Here is a 25,936-nt window from a genome sequence, read left to right as displayed (position 1 = left end):
TATGTTCTTTATTGGGAGGCATATAGTTCTACTAGCTATCGGCAACTCTACTGGTACCATGAGGAAAAGCAGTCTTATAATGAAGACAAGACTGAAAATAATAGGGAAGAACTACTGGAAGCACCTAGTCCCTTTAAAGACATCATTAAGCTGCTGATGGTATTTTCTCAGCACCCATTACAGGAGATCGTAAATTTTCTTATTGTTGAAGCAAGGTTAAGTCAAGGTTTTGTTACCTGTAGCCCAAAGCATCCTACATATGATAATACTAACAATGATAAACCACGTATTTTGAGTAGAATGTCTCTAACATAATATGAACACATTTAGTAATAAGTACCTTAGAGTCTGTGATGTTTGCCAGATTCTTTGGTCTCATCTTGATCTCCCTGGCTTCAAGTTGCATGAGCAGTTTTTTATAGTAAAGTTCCAAATCTTCTCTAAGTTTTGTTAAAACATCCTCTAGTGATGCTGTGATTTTCTTTGTTTCCAAATATTTTTTCTTCCAACCATCACAGGCTATAAAAAAGCAGATTATAGTATAAGTCTGACTAAAGGGTTAAACTTTTCCATCTGGAAAGGACCCTAGAGTTAATTTAAACCCTTCTACTCCCCTAACCTTCTTCCCTCATATGTTGACGAAATTAGAGCAAAGATTGAAATGTTTATTAGATAATAAAAGGATTTGCCTTACAAATATAGTCGTGATAAACACAGGAACCAAACGAAGTTCTTTAAATTTGTAATTACTTCTGAAAAATCTTCATTGAAAATACTACCTATAGCAAAATGTGTGTATTTATTTTGATCACTTTTTTCCAGAGAAAGGCATAATGTTTTTTCAGCCCTCCAAAATGACTTATGTTTTATAAAATAAGCTGATTCTGACTCATCACTTATTAAAATTATTCCAAATATATTACCAAAATTTATATAGGGCAGGAATTTCTTAAATCTGAGCTCCTTAGTTGAGAAAATTAGAAACTTAATACTGCCAATTTAGGCTATCACTTTGACACCAAGGAGATTCTAAATACAAACTTAACAGGAACACAAATGGCATGCTATTATATCAAAGTATGTGTTTATTTTTAAAAGATTATCAAATGAAAACCCCAATTTAAAAAGTCTATAAGGAGATTTGATTAAAATTCAAGAGTTTTATTTCCCTCATGTCTTATACCCAATCCTTCAGCAAGTTCTATTGATACTATTGCCAAAATACTTCCAGCATCTGGCACATTCTACTTTCTTCAAAGCTATATCCCTAGTTAATCCACTATCATCTTTTTTTAGGATTTATCTTGAGAGAGAGCGTGCATATACATGTGTGCTCAGAGGAAGAGGGAGAATCTGAAGCAGACTCCCTCTGAGCGCAGAGCCCAACATGGGGATCAATCTCTGAGGTCATGACCTGAGCTGAAATCAAAAGTCAGATGCTTAATGGACTGAGCCATCCAGGCACCCCCACTATCATCTTTTGAAAGTCCATCAGGTTTCTAACTGGTCTCTCTGCTTCCATTCTTGCCCCTCTAAACAGAACAGGCTATTCCATATAGCAGTCATTCTGATCTTTTAAAAATATTTTTAAAATCCTATAAACCTCTGGCTTAAAAATCCTCCAATGGCTTCCCAACTTACTTAGAATAAAATCTAGATTTCTTGAATGTGGTTATCTGTTCCTTGCTGACCTCTTGAATTTATTTTCCTCTACATTATTCTGTATTTTGTTCCAGCCACACTGGCCTTATTTCAGGTCCTTACTACTGCAAGCTCGTTTCCATCTCTGGACCTTGACATTTTAGTGTTCCTTCTGTTCAGACTTTTTTTCCCCCTATTTCCTTATCTGCCTGCCTCCTTATTAATCACATCTTTATGACACCGCCTCAGTGATGCCTTCCTTGAAAACCCTAGCTCAAGCAGTACTACTGTGCCATCACCCTTTACTATGCTCTTTTAACTGACTTCTTAGCTCTGGTCAGTAGCTCATACTGTCTTATTTGTTCACTCTCTGTCTCCTCCCGTTAGAAACAAGCTCCTTAGGAGCAGGGCCTTGTTTATCTTGTTTGCTGGTGTACCTCAACATTTAAAACAATGTAGGGAATTGAGGCACATAACCTCAATAAATATTTGATGGCTGATACATGCCTTCTATCTTGAAACATTCCTGTTGAAATAGAAAGTGAATGATCATTCTCATTTTATAAACAGAAAAATGGAGGCACAAAGAGAAGAAATAAGTAAAAGATAGATCTGGTATTAGAATCTTGGTCCTATGATTTTTAGTCCATTACTCAAATTTGTCTGATAAAGTCACTTTGAACAGTACAACAAAGTTGAGTCATTGCCACCATTTCCAGAATAACACTTAGTATTATGAGGTAGAGCCTGCAGAAGTATCTCTGACATTGTCTGTAACTTTTAGTCAGTTATAGTACTGAAGAAATAGTCTTGCTGTAAATTGAGGATCCTAAAACCAGTTAATTCCATATATACCTTTTATTCATATAATCCTCAAATACAACTCAAAATGTAGTCCTTTCAAATCCTTCAACATCTCTCAAACCATTATCCCATACTTTCTCCATTCTGTCTCATTTTTCCATTTCTACCAGTCCCTATAACACTTGTTTCTAATTCTGTTGCAAGAAAACAAGCTATTTTTCTACCTAATTTTTCTCATTCATTCATTCACTCAAAGCAGATAGACACATACCGCAAAATTAACCATGTAGGGAAGACTAAGATCCTGAGATTGCTTCTAGAGTAACTGATACCTAAGCTGAGATTGAATGATTAGTAGGAAAAAGCCAGGTGACCTGGGATGAGGGGAGATAAAAGGAAAAGAAGATGTAGCTGGCAGAGGGAAAAACACGTCTGAAGGCCTACAGGCAAGAGGAGGCACATTTCAGATTCTAGCATCCTTAACACTTTTCCTGGAAGCCTTTCTTAATCTCTCCCATCTAATTTGGGTGTTCTTCCTCTGTACTTCTAGGTGTACAATTCTGTAATTCCTTTAACATAGCATCATCAGGATGCATCATTGTTTTCCTGATTATCATTTCCTCACTGGACTATAAGCTCATTGAGGGCAGAGTCAAAATTGTGTGTGCTTATTATTTTCTCAGCCCCTAGAACAGTGGCTAAATTCAGTAGACAATAATGAATAAATGAATGCCAGTTACAAAAAATATTTGAACTTAAATTTAAAAAAACTTTCTGTAAAGCATGTTAATGATAAAAGAGTGATAAAAGGTGTAATAAACTTTACCATGATATCGCTTCAGTTTACTTTGTTCAAATAGCTTTTCAACTTTTTTTATAAGTTCTTCTCTAATTCTTTCCAGATATCTTCTTTCTTCCTTTACTTGTTTCATCTGTTCAATAATCTTCTCTCCTAAAAGGTAATAACCTTTTAGGTGTCTAACTTAAGAGTACTTAAAATAGCAAGAGTAAATTTTACCCCAAAGTCTGTTTTTTTGTTTTTGTTTTTGTTTTAGTATAGCATTTGCCACCATGGAAAATATTGAGGAGTCATTTCAGTTTCTAACAGGAACACAATGAGGGGATTTTCAGATATGTAAAGAATATAGTATGTCTCTTCTCCATTTACATAAAAGTGTAGAAATTAGGTAAAGTTAAAGTAATTATGCATCTTGGTTTAATTCTTTTGGTAAATTTATCTTTGAGCTAGACTTATTGTTCTTACATCAAAGATGTATTTTTATATATAAAAATCTCATTAATTTTCGAGAGAGACAGTATGTGTGTGTGTATGAGCAGAGGGAGGAGGAGAGAAAAATCTCAAGCAGACTCTGCACTGAACACAGATCTCAATGTGGGGCTCACTCTCACAACCCTGAGATCATGTCCTCAGCGGAAATCACGAGTCAGATGCTTAACAGACTGAGCCACCCAGGTGCCCCTCAAAATGTATATTTTTAAAAGCACAAGTAACATTAGTGATTGTTAAACATATGCAGTAAAAACATATCATTCACATATTTTAAAATAACATTTTTGTGGTAAAATACACATCAACAGTTTTAACTACTTTTAAATGTACGGTTCAGTGGTATTATGTACATTCATGATGCTTTGCAACCATCACCACCACCTATCTCTAGAACTTTATCTTCCCAAATCGAATCTCTCTACCCAGTAGGCAATACTTTCCATTAATATTTAACTTTACCTCACAGAATCATCTGTACTTACAGTGTCAACATACTTACTTTCATTCTGTAATAAAGATATATCAATTATTCTTGGAGAAAGAGCAAGTTGACAAGGAAGTGAAGGAAAATCAATAAGATCTGGTAGGGTGATACACTCTTTTTTATCTATCTGTAAGCAAACATGAAAATCAGTAGGATCTGGTAGGATAACACATTACTTTTCACCTATTTGTAAGCATTTGATAATTCACAACAGCAATGCTTTTTTTTTTTAACTGATATGGTGATGAACTCCCAAATCTGTATTTATAACTATAGATTCTCTCTCATGCTCAGTTTCTCCATTCCACTATTCCTTGGACATTATATACATGCACTTCATTTAAAATTAAGAGTGAAAAAAAAAAAAAGGAATCCATTAATCCTTCCTAAACATGATTTCCTTCTAAGATTTCTTAGTTACTTATAACTTTAAAATTTTTCTAAGATGACTACTGATTTTTTTTTAAATTGGGTCAACTTTGATCATTTATATTCTACTTTGAAAATTAGGAAATGTATTACATTTTCAAATTTTAGAAAATATTTTATTCTCATATACTTTATCTGCTCTGTATTTGTGTTTGTATCACCTTCACCTTTCCTAACTTTTCTGTTACCACCCTTTTATGATAAAATACCTTAAGCCTTACCAATGTTGATGTTTTTCCCACTAGCGCGTCATAGATCTTGAGTTGTTTTCAGTTCTGCTAGGTTTTTCATTTCTGTAACTTCTTAGTTTCTCCTATCTTCATTAAGCCCTTACTCCTCCTTTGTTTTATTGTTCTTTTTCTAGTTTTTAATATTAAGCTCAGATTCTAATAAAATAATGGCAACCACCTAAATTACAATCTTTCCATATATCTTCCCAATTACTATAAAAGGAAAGCAAATAAAATTACCCATAATTTATGTCTACAGCATAAGTAGGACACAGACTCCTTTAATTCACACATACTTTACTTTACATATACATGGGGAAATAAACACCCTAGATGAGGTGAGTGTGCTCAGGAGCCCACCTACAAGCAGATAGTGACTGCTATACAAAGATAACACAATAAACATGATTTAGTCTTGAAGGACAGGACCCCATGTGCATAGAAGAAATACTGAGAGTAAGGATAAGATCTTATAAATCAGAGCATTTGATGAGGAGGCCAAAAGACAGGGATTATAAAATATAGGGGGCCAGAGGTGGTAATTATGGGAAGACAGCTTCTAGGAGAGAGGAGAGTAATTGGAAGAGGTGTTTCTTCAGGGCCAAATGGTAAAAGAAAGGAAAGTGGCCAAGAGAGCTCTGCTGAATTAAATAGTATAAGAGTATTCAACGAAAATAGACACAAAAGACCCCATTTAAAAATAAATTGCTGCACTTCACTAGAGCAACAGAAGAGGGAGCTCCTGATCTAAGAAGCAAAAGAAACCACCAAAGAGCATTCCCTGTCCTCTGTAAGAACACCTGTTATTACTTACAGGAAAAATCCAACACAAGTAAACATAAACAATATCTCAAAATAATCTAGCATTCACACAGATTTATTTTTTAAAACCCTCAAAACAGAGAACTTAGACAAAACAAAATAGGCAGCCATGAAATAGAGAAAGACTTAACAATAGTTCCAATATAGATTAAACATAATTAAGCAAGCATTTGCAGATACCAACAAACAAAATAAATCAGAAATTTTAAAACTCAGAATAAAATAGGAAAAACAACAGGAAGATGTGAAATGAAAGCTAGATGAACTGAAAAAAGAAATGAAAGGAAAAACAAAATTGTCTCAGAAATGAATAAATTAGTATCTAATAAAGGAAAAAAAATATGGCCAAAAAGAAAAGGATAGTGGAGAATACAAATAAAAGGAGCAAAGAATATGAAACACAAAAATTAGTAAAATATGTCTATTTTCCTATTTTAGTAAAATATATCTATTTTACTATTTTTATTTATATCTATTTTATATGTTATTTAGAGAAAGTAACATATATAAAAGGTAAAGAAGAAAAAAGAAAACAAAACAACAGAATGGATCTGCTATCTGAATTGTTTTCTGAAATTACAATTTTGTTTATTTTTTATTTATTTTTAAAAAGATTTTTACTTATTTATTTGACAGAGAGATCACAAGTAGGCAGAGAGGCAGGCAGAGATGGGGAAGCAGGCTCCCTGCTGAGCAGAGAGCCTGATGTGGGGCTCGATCCCAGGACCCTGAGATCATGACCTGAGCCGAAAGCAGAGGCTTAACCCACTGAGCCATCCAGGCGCCCTTGAAATTATAATTTTAAAAAACATTCCTGATATAAAGAAGTCCTGATTTTCACACTGCAAGAATCCACTGTGTACACAGAAATACCTGACCTAGAATTCTCAATTGAGATACAGTCTGGTAAAACTAGTACACATTAAAGGAATCCTCTGGCCTTCCAGACAAATCTACACAAGCTAGTTTACAAAGAAAAGGAAACCAGTCACCACACTTATTAGTAACATATAAAAAAACGACATCAGTAGAGCAATATTTCAAAGAAATTGAGAGGAAAAAAGATGTAAGCTAAGGATGTAATACCCAATCAAGCTATCCTTCAGGTATCAAAATTCTACAGCAGGGATTAATACATTTTGTAAAGGGCCAGAGACTAAGTAATTTAGGGTTTGTGGGCTACATATGGTCTCTGTCATGATTTTTCTTTTTTTTTTTTTTTTTTTTTCAATTCCTTAAAAGTGTAGGAAACAGGGCGCCTGGGTGGCTCAGTGGGCTAAGCCTCTGACTTCGGCTCATGTCATGATCTCAGGGTCTTAGGATCAAGTCCCTCGTCAGGCTCTCTGTTCACCGGGGAGCCTGCTTCCCTTCCCCTTTGCCTGCCTCTCTGTCTACTTGTGATCTCTGTCAAATAAATAAATAAGATCTTTTTTTAAAAAATGTAGAAAGCACACTTAGGTTCAAGGCCTTACAAAACAGTCTCCAGGCCCCAGTTTACTTAACTCTGCTCAAAGTTTTAAATGTGGAAGAAGAGAATATTACAATGAGGTGCTTTTTTAAATTGAGCTTAATCCAACCAAGAGATGATTGAAAAATCTTCTGCAGTAAGTATTTAATATATTTAACTACAATCTGCGACTAAAACAAAAGGTGAGGGCATAAGACTAGAAATATGGTATATAAATGCGATATTCTCTGATACAGTAGAAATAACATAACTAAAAATACATGAGAGAAGAAAGGAGATTTTTTTGATTGCCCTGAATATAACAGCAGTCAGTGAATAATTTTAAAGGTAACAAATCAAAAGCAGAAGCATACATTTTTAAAAATGGAAAAAGGAGGATACTAAGAATACTAGCCATCAATGTATTAGTGTAAAGATAAACACTAGAACAAAAATACAACCTTCGAGGAGGGGGAGAAAAGTACAAATAAACTACATACTAACTCATAGTAACATAAAATAAAATGACAAATCTCCAAACACATCAGTCCCATCAATAATATAAGTAGACATAACTCACCTACTAAATGAAAAATATTTTCAGACTGTCTCACAAAGTAAAACCCAACTCTATCTAGGCTGTACATATAAGACATACCTGGGGCACCTGGGTGTTTTAGTCAGTAAAGCATTTTCCTCTGCCTCCGGTCATGATCTCAGGGTCCTGGAATCAAGCCCTGCACTGGGCTCCCCTCTCAATGGGGCATCTGCTTGTCTCTCTCCCTTTGCCCCTCGCCCCAGCTCATGCTCTCTCTTTTCTCTCTGTTGCTCTGCTCTCTCTCGTTCTGTGCTCTCTCTCTCTCAAGTAAACAAATAAATAAATATCTTAAAAAGAAAAAAAGACATACCTAAAATAAAGCAATTCAGAAAGGGTGGGAAAAAAGTGGGGAGGGAAGATGAGGGTATGCCAAATAAATGTATATAAAAGAAAGCAGGTTAGTATCTTGATATGAAATAAAGGAGAATTCAGGCCAAAAAAAAAAAAGCACTAAATGAGTCAAAAAAGTGCAAAAGTGATCCTAGTATTCAAATTAGAACTTTGTCCCAAATAACAGAGAAATCTAAGTAAATCAGAAACCACAGAAGATGTAAGGATAAACAGTAACACACTAATAAAAGGAGATTCTGATATACTATTCTCAGTCTAAGACCTAGCAAAAGAATGTGGAAAAAAATAAGGATATGGAATACTTAAGGCATTCAGCAAAACAGACTATAAACAAGATACAGAGTAGGGGAGGATACTTGCAGCATAGCAAAGCATCAAAGGAATACCTCCAGGGAATTAAAAAAAAAACATACTAATCAGAAACATAGAGCAAGCAACTCAAAAGAAACATTTGAAAAGGTACTTTCAAAAAGTTACCAAAATGGAGTCCATAAAATTATTAAAGCATGATCAATTTTACGGATAATCTGGGAAATTAAAATTCAAACCATGGATAGCATTAAGCATCCACTAGACTGTCAAAAATTTTAAAGCATGAAGATAGCATGTTTTATTAATATCCAGAAACAACAGAACATTTATTTGCTCTAAAACCCAAGGGCTCTGAGCTGTGATTCTCCTACCAGAGCTTGCCTCAGACTCCGTTCAGCATTCCAGTCTACTACACATCAGCCAGCACTGTATGACCTGACCTTTAAAACCCAAGTGGCAACTTGCAGTGTCTCTCAGATCACCTCCTGAACTTTCTCTTGCTTTGGGCCCAAAGTTGGCAGTTTTTTAGATTACTTGATTTAAAAAAAACCCAAACAAAAACCCAAAACTGAAGCAGCACATCTAAATGTGGCAAATCTTTCTCCAAATTCCAAAGAGGTCCATCAAATGACTGATTCTCAGTGAAAACTAGGGCAAGATATATAAACCTCACTTTCACTATACAAGGCATACCTCAATATACCCATACCATGGAACACCCAAAAATTTCACTGAAATGGTTGACTCCTGAACTTTCTTGAGGCTTATCTCCCATCCTCTAACTGTAACCGTAAACATTTTACACTGCAGTTTTGTAGTTATAAATATTGTTGCAATATTGCATTTAAACAAAAATTTTAAAGTCATACCTGATTGTCCTCTGTTCTAATGATATTAACTCCATCATCTTCATTTTTCCAAAGAAATGAACTTAAAGGGAATGACAGATTTGAAAGTCATGTTAAAAAACGATTCCATGAACATTAGCTTTTTGCATTTTACATATCTTACTTGATATTCTGTAAACACAAATGTAACATTAAAACCTTAAAAAGCCTGAGACCAATAGCATATTGTCTTTCAAACTGATTAATGATCAAGACAAACTATGTTTAGTATGAGTAAGAAAATCATATTTACTACAGCTAAATTCAAATCACATTGTACTGTCTATAGCAAAGTAAAATAATTAAAAATTTTGGAAACATTTTATAGTTCTTTTGCGAATGATTGTTTATAAAATCCCTTATCTTAATTTCAAAATACTATGTGCAAAACTGTTGTCTAAATACTATAATTCTGAATGAAATGATTCCATATGAAACTCAAGCATGCTGGTTAGTTTACCCATAACCTAGAATCCAAGTGAGGCAGAAAAATTAATTCTAAGAAAGTCAAATAAAGGCAAATTTTTCTGTCATTACACTGCCCTGATAAAATAATCACAATGGAAATAAATTTAAGTGATAAATTATTGATTATATTGGATTATTATTATAATATTCATATATAACAGTAGAGATTAGATTCAAGGTTATTTTTATTAAAATATTACTAATTTCACTCATATGTTTGTTCTGATTAGAAGTCCTTGTAACAGTACTCTGGATATCTCTTTCTTATAGTTTAGACTATGACACATAGAATCAACATCTGTAGTAATTACCTTTTTCTTTTGCTAAAATAATCACTATTCGATTCCAATGATCCTGGAACTTCAGAATTTCCAATTTGATTTTTTCCAGTCTGGTTTTCTTTTGGAGTGGCTTTCCCCCCAGCTGATGCTGCTGTTCATCCATGGCAAATAAAGTTCATAATATTAAGAAAATAGTAAAGTGAAAGTTCATACAAATATGTATATATATATATATATGTACATACTATAATCTTGTTCCATGTTTCAGAATCTCCATGAACTCTACTATTCATGATATAAGGCCAACAATTTCCAAAGTGAATTTCATGAAACAGTTTATGTGAAGAATTCTTTGGTCAATTCAGTTTGGGAAAAAATGAATTAAGGAACCCTACCAAGAATACAACCCTGCCCCCCTACACACACACACCTGCAGGATTTCTGTTTTTATGTACAATGTGAATCTGCAAGATGGGGATAAATTGGGTTTTACTCAAACTTAATTGTCTTCAGAAAGTTTTTGCCAAAAGCATCTTTTGAAATTGTATTGAGGAAACTTCTCTGGAAAATGCTGGTATAAATACAGACCATATAATATCATTTGTTATTTCACATACATTTCTAGTTATAAAATCTCCCTTCATTTTAACAAAATTTCCCCATATGGGAAAACTATGCAATGCCTTTAAAATGTTAACATTAATGTTCTCTATATGATCTATATGAACAAAAGATCCATGAACCTGAAAGTGTTAATACAGATATTTTTCCCTTGGAAAAATCAAATTTTTTTGAAAAATCAAATTTTTTAATTTAGAAAAAATTAATGGTCATGTTAATAATTGAAAAATCATTTATAATGGTTGCCACAAAATTTTGCAACCCATACTAATTTTAGTCTAGCTGCTACATTTCCCTTTGAAATGTACATTTCAAATGCATATGTGAAAATCTTTTTAGAACAAACAGGGATTTTCTAAAGGATATATTCAATGCAAAATGAACAAAAACCAGATATATCAGCTATTTTAAAGCTAAGAGTAAAATACCAGCTTCCCACCCTGCCAAAGAAAGAAATAACAATGCAAAATTCAGATTTTGAGTAATTGTGATAGGGATATGGCAAATGGATCTCATTCCTAGTAACAGTATAGAGCATGATGACTGCACCATTCAATACCTATGCAATTTAAAAACATAAAGAAAGGTCTATTCACTTTTGAAAAAATCATAATAGTGCTTTGAGAGGTATAGTAATATATGCATAAAATGTTGCAAATTCAGAGAAAAGGAAGTGATGACTGTGAAACTATGTGTTTTGAACTGTGAGATGTTTGCCTGACAAAGAAGAGAGTAAGAATAATTTATGCAAAGAAAATGGCATTTGGAAGATACAGTGTACCAATATATGCAGCATTTTTGACAACAGTGAAAAGTTCAGTATGACTCTAGCACAGTGTTATAAATAAAGCATGGCCTTTAGTCAGACACACAGGAGTTTAAGTCCTGGCACTGTCACAGCAGGGGTTATTTCTCTAGCCTAAGTCTCCTTATTTATTCCTAAAATGGCAAAGTACATGTAAAGCATGCAGCACAGTACCCAATCTTCAGGAGTTTCTTGATTTCAAGTTCTGATTTCTATTCCCTACTGCATTTCATAGTTTAGGTCTTATTACCTTGGTCTATTGTCTATAATGTAACCTAAGTTGTTTTTCCAGAACTGAAATTCAATCATGTTACTCCCATTAAAACAAAGGAGGAAAGAATAGCCAATGGAAAAAAAGACCGTCTCTTCAACGAATGGTGTTGGGGAAATTGGACAGTCATATGAAGAAGAATGAAACTGGACACTTTCTTATACCACACACAAAAATAAATTCAAAATGGATGAAAGACCTCAATGTGAGACAGGAAACCATCAAAATCCTAGAGAAGAACATAGGCAACAACCTCTTTGACACTGGCCAGAGTGACTTCTTACTAGAGATGTCTCTGAAGGAAAGGGAAGCAAAAACAAAAATGAACCCTTGGGACTTCATCAAGATAAAAAGCTTTCACACAGCAAAGGCAATAATCAATAAAATTTAAAGTCAACCTTTGGAATAGAAGAAGATATCTGCAAATGCTATATCTGATAAAGAGTTAGTATCCAAAATCTATAAAGAATTTACTGAACTCAACACCTGTAAAACAAATAATCCAGTTGAGAAATCGGCAGAAGACATGAATAGACACTTTTCCAAAGACATACAGATAGCCAACACACACATGAAAATACGCTCAACATCACTGATCATCTGGGAAATAAATCAAAACTACAATGAGAAACCACCTCACACCTGTCAGAATGGCTAAAATCAATGACACAGGAAAGAGATGTTAGCAAGGATGTGAAGAAAGGGGAACCCTTTTACATTTTTGGTGGGAATGCAAGCTAGTGCAGCCACTCTGGAAGACAGTAGAGGTTCCTCAAAACATTAAAAACAGAACTACCCTACAATCCAGCAATTGTATACTACTAGGAATTTACCTAAAGGATACAAAAATACTGATTTGAAGGGACACATGCATCCTGATGTTTACAGCAGCATTATTAACAGTAGCCAAACTATGGGAAGAGCCCAAATGTCCAACAACTTATGAATGGATAAAGAAGTTGTGGTGTGGACACACACACACACACACACAATGGAATATATATAATGGAATATTACTCAGCCATCAAAAAGAATGAAATCTTGCCATTTGCAACAATGTGGGTGGAGGTGGAGTGTATTAGGCTAGGTGAAATAAGTCAGAGAATGGAAAATACCATATGTGCAATTCAAGAAATGAAACTGATGATAATCGTAGGGGGTAGGAGGGAAGACAAACAAACCATAAAACAGACTCAAATATAGAGAACAGTCTGAGGGTTGCTAGAGGGAAGGTGGGTGGGCAGATGGGTTAAATGGTGATGGGTATTAAAGGCAGGGCCTTGTGATGACCACTGGGTGTTATACATAAATGATGAATCACTAAATTCTACTCCTGAGACTAATATTACACTAACATCATTAGTGTAATATTATTAATATTACACTAATATTAGTAATAACTAATATTACTAACCAGAATTTAAATAAAAAATTGAAACAAACAGAAGCTCAGATGGCTTCTCATTGCCTAAAAGTTCCTTAGTTTTGGAACCAAGGCTCTTGCAGTCCCTACCTCCTCTCCAGTTGTACTTCATGGCATTTCTTCCTCCCCTTCTACCCCCAAACTATAGTAGTAGTAGTAGTAGTAGTAGCAGCAGCAGCAGCAGCAGTAGTAATGAGTAGTAGTAGTAATAGTAATAATAATAATAATAATAATAGCTAAAAGTTACAGAACCAATTACCCTGTTAGGCAAATCCTGAAAGCTCCATTTATATCATCATCTACGTGAAAGAAGCCTTCAGGCATTAGGCAGTGAACAATCTGCATGGCCAAACATTTGCAGCCTTGGGTTTGCAACCCTGGGTTTGAAGTCAGAGTGCAAAGCACTCCCTATGTCATCTTAAAGAACTTGGGCTTTAAGTAGTAATCAATGAGTCTTTCAAAGGTTTTCAAGCAGGGAGATAAATAATCCAGCCTGTAACAAGAATAATGATGCTGACTACATTCTGGAAAATAGACTGGAAAGCAGATTGTAAGCAGCAAGGAGGCTACAAAATGGTTTTCAAGTTTCCTTTACTCTAAGAATCTATTACTCTACAGTGAGGAATATTTCAAAGTTTGAACAACTAGAAGAATAATGAAATCAAAGAAGTCAAGAAAGCATACTTGTTTGGAGGCAACAATAAAGTATTAAACACATTAAAGTCGAGACACAAAAATGTAGAGGTGTGTAGCACAGACCCATGGGAAGGAACAGAAGATATCTAATGGAAGGGAATACCCATTTTGATATGAAAATGGGTAAAGCAATACTCTTTTCTCCTTTATTAAAGGACTTGTAAAACATACTATGTACTGTCTTCCAAGCTATATTTAATAATATAATGCTAGACCTCAGATATTTTGCATTCTCATACACCACAGAAGAGTAATTTGGTATTTTAAGAAACTGCACAACAATCAAATGGGAAGACTACATATGGAAAAAAATTAAGGAACTTTATCTCACATCACATGTAAAAATTAATTCCTGATAGATTAATAAATTGGAAAAGCAAACACAAAATGTTTGAAAGATAATACATCTCAGGGTATAAAAAGGATTTTTAAAAAGAGATATAAATAACACTACCCATAAATGAAAATACCAATAAAGTTGATTATATTAAAATTTAAGAACTGCAGTTCCATTTTTGGTTAGAATTATAGAAAGACGAAACAGTGCTCCAACCTGAACAAGGAGAAAAAGGTATATAACCTATAAAATAATAACTTTTCTTGAATTCATTGGAGAATTATATTTGCAAGGAGTTGAATTCCAGTTTCCTTCTAGGGGAAAATTATTTCCTCTATGGCAGAGCACAGGAGGAAGGGGTAACTACCATTAAAAGAAATAAGAAAATGGTTAAAATTTTAAGGCATTCTAAAGGCCAATGTAGGCTACCAGGATAGTTTGGAATCTCTGGGATCCTCAGACACAAAGGACATCAATACTTAATAGCAAGCTCCTTCCCATGTGCCTGTATCATACAAGAAAGACTGGGGGTAGAGCAGGTAAACTGAAAGAGCCATCAGTGGCACATAGGTATGAAACCCCATCTTTCTCAACACTATCCTTTCATACAAAGTAAAAGACTAAGCCACTGGGGGGAGGAACAGGAAACTCACCCATCTCAGAACCCATGCAAAAATCTATTGACTCTCATGGAGGAATAGAGGCAAAAGCCATCAGCAAGCAGGTGACTCCTCTTTCAACAATATTAGCTTTGAAAAGTCTTTGGGGAGGGGATAGAAAACCCTCTAATCCCCAGTTAGAGGTAAGGCCTAAAAGGAAGGGAAGGAGCCAAAGCTGTAAGGATCATCTTGAGCCCAGGATCATGCAGTGATACAAAGATTAGGTTTATTATCACTGGGTGGGGAGAAAAAAACTCTCTCTTAAATATAAAAAGTCATTTTTCTCCTTACTTTTTATTTCTTTAAAAGTTGACTAACAGTGTAAATTAAAAATGGTAAAAATGTATTGTGGAGTTATACACAGAAATAAAATATATGACAACAACAGCACAAAGGAACTGAGGGAGGAAATAGTAATACTGCTGTATGGTTCTTATATATGATGTATATAATTTGAAAGTAGACTTCAAATTAAAAATGTATATAATGTATACCTTAGAGCAAACTTTTTCTTAAAGGGCTGGATACTAAATATTTCAGGCTCATGGACCATTTGGTCTTTATCATAACTACTCAAGTCTGTCATTATAGTGTAAAAACAGTCATTGAAAATATGTAAACAAACAGGTATGGCTGTGTTCCAACAATATTTATTAAAAAAACAAGCCACAGGTATGGATTAAAATAAAATAAAGTAAAATAAAATAGGGGTGTCTGTCTGGCTCAGTCAGTGGAACATGCAACTCTTGATCTTGTGGTTGTGAGACTGAGTTCCACACTGGGTGTAGAGATTACTTAAAATTAAAAAAAAATTTTTTAAGTATAAATATAGGTATTTGCTTACCTCTACCCTACAGCAACCACTAACAATTTTCTAAAATAAGAAATAGTAAGACAATAGTGGATATATAGTGAGCAAAAAATGGAGATACAAGTTAATCATAAAAAACTTCTCAATCCAGAAAAGGCAAGAAAATGGAAAATCTAGGAAGATAGAAGACATGAGACAAATAGAAAACAAAGAGAAAGATGCTAGGTTTAAAACCAACAACATCAATAATTACACTGAATGTAAATGGTCTAAATACCCATAGTAAAAGGCACAGTTTGTCAAACTGGACTTAAAAGTAAGATCTAAATATATGCTGTCTACAAGGAATCCACTTTAGATGTTCAGTAATAGATAAAAGAATGAAGAAAGTTATACCATGCAAACACTAATCAAAAGAAAACTTGAGTGACTCTATTAATATCAGACTGAGTAAACTTTAAAATAAAGACTATTATCAGAAAAAAAGAGAAACATTACACAATCACATTGGGGTCAATTCATCAAGAAGACATAATTATCCTAAATGTGCATGCATTTAAAAATAGCTCCAATATACATAAAGTAAAACTGATAAAAAACTGAAGACATCAACACAATCCTTGTAACTTCAAGAATTTAAGAATTCCTTTCATCAAAAGAATCACAAAGATAATAAAAAGACAAGACACAAACTAAAATCTAGAATGAATTAAATACACACACACACACACACACACACACACACGGTGGAAAAAATACATATGTATATAAAATGAATCAATATTTAAAAGACAGAAAATGAGCAAAACATTTGAATGAAGTCAAATCCAAATGGCCATTGAACAAGAAAACCATTAGAAAAGAAAAATAAAACACTGGGAATTAAAAATTCAGTGTAAGGATTTAATAGCAGATAAGATACAACTAAAGAGAGAATCAGTAAAATAGATTTGGGAGAAAAATCCACAGAAATTATCCAAAATGTACAGCAGAGAAAGAGGAGACAAAATATCTGATAGAATGGCAAGTTACAGTTCAATAGAACTTTCAGACATTGCTGCTGGGTACAACCACCTTGGAAAAATATGGACATTATTTAGTAAAGTGGAATATGTACAAACAATGCCAATGGCTAGGTATACTCTCTTGACATCCACATGCACATTTAAGAGTCATGTACAAGAATGTACATAAAAGCATATTTGTAATACTCCCAAACTGGCAACAAACCAAATGTTCATATTCAGAGTAAATAATTTATGGTATAGTCATAAATGAAATATTATACAATGAAAAAATGGTGTTTTATGTGAAACATGACTGAATCTTACAATGTTGAACAAAAGAAACAAGTCAAAAATAAAATACTTTCAATATGATTCCATCTTAATGCAACTCAAAACATACAAAAACTAAACTATTGTTAAGGAATACATATTCCGGTTGTAAAACTGTAAAGAAAAGCAAGAAAACAATGATCACAAAAAATCATAGTAGTAGTTATCTCTAGGAAGAAAGAAGATGTGACTAGAGGAAGACACACAATGTTGAAAAGTTCTTAAAAGAAAAAGAATAACAACAAGAAACACAGCCTTAGAAACAGCCATTAAACTTCTTTTAAAAAAATAGGACAAATGCACAAAGAACTTAGAAAAATGTTGCTTGCAGCAGGATTCATAATAGCAAAAACATTGATATAGGGTTGGGTACATAAATTATACCACAAGGAATTCTATAATGATGTAGATCTGTATTTATTGATAGGAAAGATCTACAATATATTCTAAAATATAAAAAGAGGGTCTAAGAGGGTCTGTATCCTCATTTTTAAAAGCTAAAAATATTAATAAAATTTTTTTAAAAAGCTAAAAATATTTATTACATACAAAAACTGAAAAAAATAACTGAAAGAATATATACCAGAATACTAACAAAAGCCATTTCCGGATTGTAGAATTATTTTTAAACTCAATTTTCTTCTTTATATAGTTATTGGTGTTTCCAGAACTTTTTAAAAATGAGCATATGCTGGCCAGCATACTTCTTTTTGGAGGAAAGCATCAAGAAATTAATACAATTTAAAAACTACACTTTCACAAAATTCAAGGGTTAAATATTCCCACCAAGGATTTTTTTGTGTGTGTTTTGTGCAAATATCTGGCCACTAGAACTCAGGATATGAAATGACACTACTCACAGCTTTATGTAAGGCAAATGCCCACTTCATTAGCTACTTGACCTTGTACTTTCAGGAATGCTGGGATTCCACTCTGAATTTTTTTCCCCAGGTATTTTCCCCCTTTAAGTAATAACCTGACTAGAAAGCAATATTTAACACTGTAGCAGACACAAGCCTAGATCAATGAGGTAAAGATTCTGAGTATCTCACTGGCATCAAATAAAATAGGTGGATCTCATCCGCATGTCTCATCAGAAATAATAAACCACATCAGAAGGGAGCTATAAACTTACAATTTAAGAATGACTATAACTGAAGATGGAGAAAAATGCAACTGATGAAGAACATGTATATTTTGCAGCTGTAACGGATGTTGTCATTAGTTGGAGGGATTCATTTATAAATGTCTAGTGTATTTGTTTTTCCATCATAAACAGTTTATTTCTTTATGCAATATTTTTTCAATAAGTTCTTATAGTTCCAGCTTTATTTATATATTTAATTTTGTTTAATTATCTACCACTTTTTTAAAAAAATATTTATTTCTGAGAGAAGGAGAGATAGCAAGAGAGGAAACAGAAGCACAGGGGAGCTGGAGAAGGAAAAGGGGCTGGATTCCATAGGATGCTGGGATCATGACCTGAGCCAAAGGCAGATGCTTAAAGACAGAGCCACCCAGGTGTCGCAAATATATACCACTTTTTAAGAACTGAACTATCAGTAAATTGATTAATGTAATCATATAAAGATTTGTGACTCTTTGAAATACAAATGTCTCCCAGCATTAAAGTTGCTTTGCTTTGGTTTGATACAGTTGTGGCTAAGATCTTCTCACTCATAGTAATAATACTAAGTTTCTATGCAATGATCACTTCCTTTCTCCTTTGGCCTTAACTTTATCTGAAGCTATTATAAAAGAAGGTAGTAGAGTTTACTTAAGTGCAATAAGTATTTTTATTTGGCTTTTTCACATACTAATTGTTTTTTTTTTTCTTTCACTTGGTGAAACTATTTTTTAAAATTCCCAAATGGAACTATAGCTTTCGTTTGATATTGCTACATTTGTAAGGCTAGATTTGCCCAGAATTTGCTTACAAGCCTGACTATTAAAATGTACTATAATAACCTCTTTGTTTTTCCCATTCCGGCTGAAATCACCTTCTTCCTGATTCTTGTTGAGAAGCTCTTTCAAAGTGTTTACTAAAAAACTGGGATCTGTTCCAGGTTCTTCCTTCAACAAAGTTACTCTAAGTGGTCTGTGGATTATTCCATCAGCCTCAGCAACACCATTATTAGTCTGCCGCCCATCTAAAGCAACAGTTGATGCTGAATAAATATTTCCTAAATGATCCATTATAGGAAGCAAATATAATTCCGGTTGAAGAGCCTAAAACATACAGAAAATTTTAAAAAATTAGTTTGTAATTTAAAAAGCAGTAAGTTAAAAAATTAACATAAGTTTAAAAATGTTACATTACATACATATGGAGGAGCAAATGATTTGAGTTTCAGTTCTGATTCTTGTTTTACCTTCACCTAGAAATAAATGACAAAAAAATCAAGCTTCTGTATATTTTCAGTTATTTTTATTCCTTTTTTTTGTAGAAGGCACATATCTGTGACATAAAAGCTGATAACAAGGCTAGAGTCTAGAAAATGTAGAACATAATCCTATTTCTATTCACTGTACAAAACATAAAAGAAATTCTATGTCATTTAATAGTAATAATCATGGCTATGATTATATGGTTATACAATTATATGGCTATGATTATATATGATTATAAGTCCACTTACATGGACTCACTTTATGTCAAGCACTATTTTAGGTGCTTTACATATATTAGCTCAGTTAATCTCCACAATTCCATGTGATAGGCACACATATTACATATTAGACAATAAGACTGAGGAAAGAGAAGTTAAATAACTTGCCCATGATTTTATAACTAGGAATTTTCCAAATTGGGATACAAAACCAGATAATCTGGCTCCAGAGTCCAATGCTGTAAATTTTATTTCCTAAATATATAGCCCATAGAGTTCTTTTGTTATTCATCCATCCATCCATCCATTCATTCAACAAATACTGAGGGCATACTATGGGTTAGGAAGACCCATACTATGGGTCAGAACTATGGGTTCTATATGGTGGGAGATACGATGGTAAACAAGGCAAAGTCCTTGCTCCCATGTAGCTTATATTCTACTTAGGAGAACAGATGTTAAATAAACATGATTTAGGATAGTGAAATGTGATTTATGAGAACAAAACCCTGATGTAATAGAGAGTAACTTAAGAGAAAGAACACCCAAAAACTAGGTGGTCAGAGAAGGCCCTCTTGAAAATATAATACTTGAGGTTGAGACCTGAATTATGAAAAGAAAAAGAAAGCTATTTGCAAATCATAAGGAAGTAATTTCCAGGCAAGTGCAAAGAACATAAACTGGAAAGGAGTTTGTTGTATTTGGCGACCAAAGATTTTTGTGTTTGAAATGGAAAACAAAGAAGAAAAATAGCAACAGATAAAATCTGAGAAGGAGCCTGCCTATTCCTTAAGCCCACTATATCTCTGGCTTAACACTACAAAGTCTCCTAATTAAAGCCTGCTAGTTACAATCCCTGCCTCTAGTCTTTGAGGGCTCTCATCGCGTCATCTTTTGCTCAAAAACTCCCAACACTTCAGAAACAAACAAAATTCATTAATCTGGCATTCAAGACTTTCAGGAAATCACTTCACAATTTGTTCTCTACTATTCTGTTTCATACCATGTTCCAATAAAAAGGGTAACATTTACTGTTCCTTAATTGCTTGTTTTTCTACTTCTATGCTCATTCTATTTTCTCTGCTTAGAAAGCTTTTCCCACCCAACAGTTTTGCTAGGTCAAATATTTATCTTTCAAGATTCAAACTGACTATAGTTCTTTTCTCAAAGTTCTCTATCTCCCCCTTCTCCTGCTGGAAGTAATCCCTTTTTCTTCTGAATATACAAAATACACTATTTTAATTATGTATTTTCTCTGCACACTACAGTGAATACTCTTTAAGGGCTGGATCCATAGCCAGGTTTTTTTTTTTCATTTTGTTTCTAGAAAAACACCAATAAATATTTGTTAAAAATAATAAAATATTAGAAGGACTTCAGAAGTTGTTTTAAATTATCTTTATTTAGGTCTCTTTCAACCCAGGATTCTGCAATTGATAATCTGTATTTTAGATATTATGAAAAAGAACAAAAAGGAGAATTGTTTTTTCTTCCTTGAGAAAAACTTAAAGGTAGATATTTAACCATACTGAACAGACTTCAAATGACAAAAACTTCATATCTAGCTGCTGATCCTGAGAATTCCATACAGCAAATTCCTTTACAGTACTACTTTGATGGGAAATGCTTTTTTCCCCCACTATCATTATTGAATTTGTCCAAAAAACACTGAAATACCTCTAATTTAATTTTAGGCACTGGTTATAAATACAATAGTGAATTAAATAAAGTCCCTGCTCACAGGGAGTTATAGTCTAATGGCAGAATCAGATGTTAAATATAAACAATCACATAAATACATACTAATGACATAATATGTTAACTAGAGAGGAATAGAATATACTGCATTTTTAATATAGAAAGTTTTTGATTAAAGAAATAAACCTTATGTAGTTAAGAGAAACTAGAAACTTTGAGATCTGATGGCTTGCTTGATTAAGAATTTCAAGTAGGAAAATTCTACTTAGAAAATCCCACCATTAGGGGTGCCTGGGTGGCTCAGTGGGTTAAGCCTCTGCCTTCAGCTCAGGTCATGATCTCAGGATCCTGAGATCGAGCCCCACATCTGGGCTCTCTGCTCAGCAGGGAGCCTGCTTCCCCCCATCTCTCTGCCTACTTTTGATCTCTCTGTCAAATAAATAAATAAAATCTTAAAAAAAAAGAAAAGTTAATCTTGCCATTAAACCACAGAAACTATAAACAGGAGTATTTAACAGATAATAATAGCTGAAACAAACAAAAATTGTTGGAGTCCTATCATTTCACATCAAAGAGGGCTAGCTGTGGCCCAAACAATGAAGCCCATTTTTGTCCAGAACACAAGTACTTACTTAAATGTTTTAGGGGACACCTGGCTGACTCTTGAGCCTATGTCAGGCTTGCATTGAATGTGAAGCCTGCTTAAGAGTCTCTCTCTCCCTCTGCCTCCCACCAGCTCATGCACACACATGCACATGCTCTCTCTCCATAAAAAAAAAAAAAATAAAAAGAAAAAAAAAATTTAAACACTCATTTAAATTTAAAAATACACATTATATAATAACATTTTAAGTTTGTCTTCCTTTTCTTCTCAAGGAAATGCACACCCCAAAATATCCCCCATCATTTTAGTGCCCAATAATACGCCAATAAGGCCCATTTTTTCTTGATGATCTATGTATTTAGTGATTTTTCATTGTTATGACTGATATTACTTATCCCATTTATAGAAGTGACTTGACAAGAAGCTGAGTTGACAAGCATTTAAAAAACACAATTTGTTAAGTTGTGCTTTTCTTTAACCAAAAGGAAAAACAACTTTTTAAAAAGATTTTATTTATTTATTTATTTGACAGAGAAAGAGAGATCACAAGTAGGCAGAGAGGCAGACGGGGGTCGGGGGTGGGGCGGAGAAGGCACCCCGCTGAGCAGAAAGCTTGATGTGGGGCTCTATCCCAAGACCCTAAGACAATGACCTGAGCCGAAAGCAGAGGCTTAACCTACTGAGCCACCCAGGCACCTCCACATGGAAAAAAATTAAGAAAACTTACCACAGCTAGATTATTTCCAATGCATTTCAGAAATAAAAATTTTTCTGCAACAGCATCTTCACCAAGGAACTCACCAAGTCGTTCTCTCAGGGCTTGTAAAGTTAGGTGAGGAGATACTCTGAAATATCATGACATTGCCTTATAATGGAAAATGAAATAGGTTTCAGCTATACTATAAATTCTATAATGTTAGTCAGCTATCTCAAACAAATACTAACTTAATGTATCATATATAGCTCGATTTATTTTTACATTGTCTGGCACTTTATAAAACTTCAGGAAATTTAAAAAAATAAAATGATTATACAAATAAATACTGTTTATAAAAGTCCTTTCTGTACTGAAAAGGAAAATGGTTATCTACTTTTCTCATCTGCCTCCAAACTGTATTATTAAAAAAAAGAAAATTCTGCTATGGAATTTATATACTTTTATACATAAAAAATGATTAAGCCACAAATATTTATTTTGGAAGCTTGACAGGATGATCTAGTGCTTAAAAATTTCTTTGATAATTAAATACTGTCAGACTCCATGTCTTTGTTCATTAAGAATACTTCACTCCTCAACATCTAAAATTTAAAGCCATCATTTATGCTACTGATTTGGGTTTTTGTTTTTCTAGGATTTTATGGGAAACATTATATAATTAATTATAATTAATTCATTCAACCACAAAATATTTATTGAGCCCCCACTATATATCAGGCATTGCTCTAAAGAATGGGAATACGGCAATCAACAAAAGAGACAAAAATCTCTGCCCTCACAGACTTTATAAATCTAATGGCGGCAAAGGAAATTAGACAAACTAAAAAATATATAATTCATAAGACACTGCTAAGTACTATGAAGAAAAATAAAGCAGGGAAGGGAGGGTAGCTACAATTTTAAATATAGTGATTAGAGAGGATCTAAACAAAAAAGTAATATTGAAGTAAAGAGTTAAAGAAGAGATAGGATATATTAGGGCAGAAACAGCATTCTAGACTAAGAGAACAGCAAGCAGACAAGGGTCCTGAGGTAGATTCATGTCTGATGTGTTCCAGAACAAAAACGACACTAGTATGCTTGAAGTGATGGGGAAGATAAGGAATAATGTCTTCATTAGGATATATTAATTTAATTTAATTTAATTAATTTAATACATCCTTCAAAAGGATGTATTAAAATTCAAAACATTATTTTAAGGTGCTTCCTATGTGTACATATACTTACATGTACATATATGTAAGTTTACATACACATATAGTCTCTTTCTATTTTGAAACAGTTCAGTAAAAAAGTCATTGTGGATATACTGATTTAACCACTATTCACAGCTCTTCAACAGGTTTCTAATTTCAGATAATTTCTCTCTTAATTCTCTCATTCCCTTTGTGTGTAATGATAGTAATATACCTGTTATACCCTTTTAACTGGGTGGCAGTGGCACCTGGCTAAGTACCATATGTTTCTAAAATACTTATTAACTGTTATATAACACTATTTATTGATAGTATTAAGTTAGAAACTGGATCCATCATACGGACCAGAGTGTCTCACTTATAACATAAATTTCCAAAGAAATATTTTTCTCTGCAGAAAAAAAGACTGCTTTTTCAGGCACATTATAACATGACCACAAAATACTTGCCTTATAAATCCAGCTGAAATGAATTTGTTAACAACTTCTATTGAAATGGTATTTAGCTTATAGTTCCACGATCCTTCAGGGACATAAAAAACATGAAGTTCCATCAACTAAATAAATTGAGAAGAACATCAGTTAAAATATTTTTAAAGTGAAAAAAATCAACTGATCTCCTCTGGAATTCTAAGCTTAATAAACGTAATTGAAATAAACATGGAATACATGTATTTTTCTGAGCAGACACGAAAACAAAATGAAGAGCCAAAATTTTGGTTAGCTGGCTACTTGGCACTTGGAGCACATCTCCCTAGAAACAATGTCATAGATGTGGTCCTAGGGTACCCTAACATCTCTGACACAAGTTTCTTTCTGCAGCTTGGAATAAGAGTACCAGCCCATCAAGATCAGTTTTCTGGTTACCAACCTTTTCCTCTCCCCTGATCCCTACCTACTCAGTTCTGTTGGGGTGATTTTGTGGAATCCTTATACTTTACATATTGTCTCCCTAACATAGTTGTGATGATTGCTAGTTCTCAGCAACTGCAAACATGTGAATACTCTGTGGTTTAGGAAGTATTTTTGTTTCCCAGAATTCTAGGAAGAACCTATTCCTGATGGTGATAGGGAAGGAAATGGTTGTTCTTACATAGGTCATGTCTGTCAGCTTGGCTTGCCTGTGCTTATAAATACAACTTTCTTTTCTATTAATGTTTTGTTAAACCTCAATTAGAATACTTTGTTTAGAAGAAAGAATATTTAGATTACTACAACAGAAACAGGACAATTATAGCAAATATTCCAATCTTTTAGTCTAAGGAAGTTACTCATTGCATATTAAAATTTAAATGATTATACTCTACAATATTAAATATCTGAGAAAAACTTTAAATAGTTGACTATAACCAATCATTAAAATTAGAAATTTTTATATTGAACTGAATGTTTTGCTCGTTTTTACAGACCAAATAAATTATTTCTATACATTTGATATATGTATATATCTGATGTCAGGCTTGCCACGTGTTGTATTTTGAACACCAGAGCATTTAAAAAATAATTCCCCAGCTACACTATACTATTCATAGCTAACACTATACTATACTATTAAGACTATAATATTTAATAGCTACATAGTATTTGCAAAACCTTCAGAAGACTTAAATATGACCTTATCCTTTATATAAATGCATTAATAATTTCTAGGAAAAAATATTTATTGAACATTTTACTCTATTTTTTGTATAAACAAGTAAATTCTGTCAATATTTTTTATAATAATTCATGAACTATAATTCAAAGTGTTTGTACAGATTTAATTCCATAACTGAATGAGTAGGCAATACAGAGAAAATATACATAATAAAACATTTCTTTAACAAAATTTATAGTGAATTTGTGTTTATTCATTCCCTCAGCAAATATTTACTGAATGTCTATCATGTGCCAGCACTGGTCTAGGCATTAGGAATACATAGTCAATAAGACAAAGATCCTTGCCTACGTATAGTTTTACATTCTAATGAGGTATCAGGGCAAGAAGGGTGAAACAAGTGAAGCACTCACCTCAGGTACAAAATTTAAGGCTATACCAAAACCTCAATAATCAAGACAAATAACATTAAAAAAAAAAAACTACTCATGCAAAAAAGTCCACGATAAA

General features: G+C 33.4%; 1 protein-coding gene across 1 annotated transcript in view; it reads right to left on the bottom strand.

The window, feature by feature from the left end:
* SPATA1 (spermatogenesis associated 1) overlaps positions 1-25,936 on the bottom strand; it is a 48,725-nt gene that overhangs the window by 4,296 nt on the left and 18,493 nt on the right. Inside the window, 9 exon segments of the mRNA XM_032870255.1 lie at positions 341-519; positions 3,272-3,397; positions 4,236-4,347; positions 9,279-9,339; positions 10,076-10,196; positions 19,006-19,234; positions 19,330-19,383; positions 22,644-22,761; positions 24,280-24,386. Of these exon segments, the coding sequence (XP_032726146.1) occupies positions 341-519; positions 3,272-3,397; positions 4,236-4,347; positions 9,279-9,339; positions 10,076-10,196; positions 19,006-19,234; positions 19,330-19,383; positions 22,644-22,761; positions 24,280-24,386 (1,107 nt within the window).

This window comes from Lontra canadensis, unplaced genomic scaffold (genome assembly GCF_010015895.1).
Source record: "Lontra canadensis isolate GAN:19392208 unplaced genomic scaffold, GSC_riverotter_1.0 scaffold40, whole genome shotgun sequence".
Classification (NCBI taxonomy): Eukaryota; Metazoa; Chordata; class Mammalia; order Carnivora; family Mustelidae; genus Lontra; species Lontra canadensis.
The sequence above is the reverse complement of the archived record's forward strand: the minus strand, read 5'-3'. Positions and strand labels throughout refer to the sequence as shown.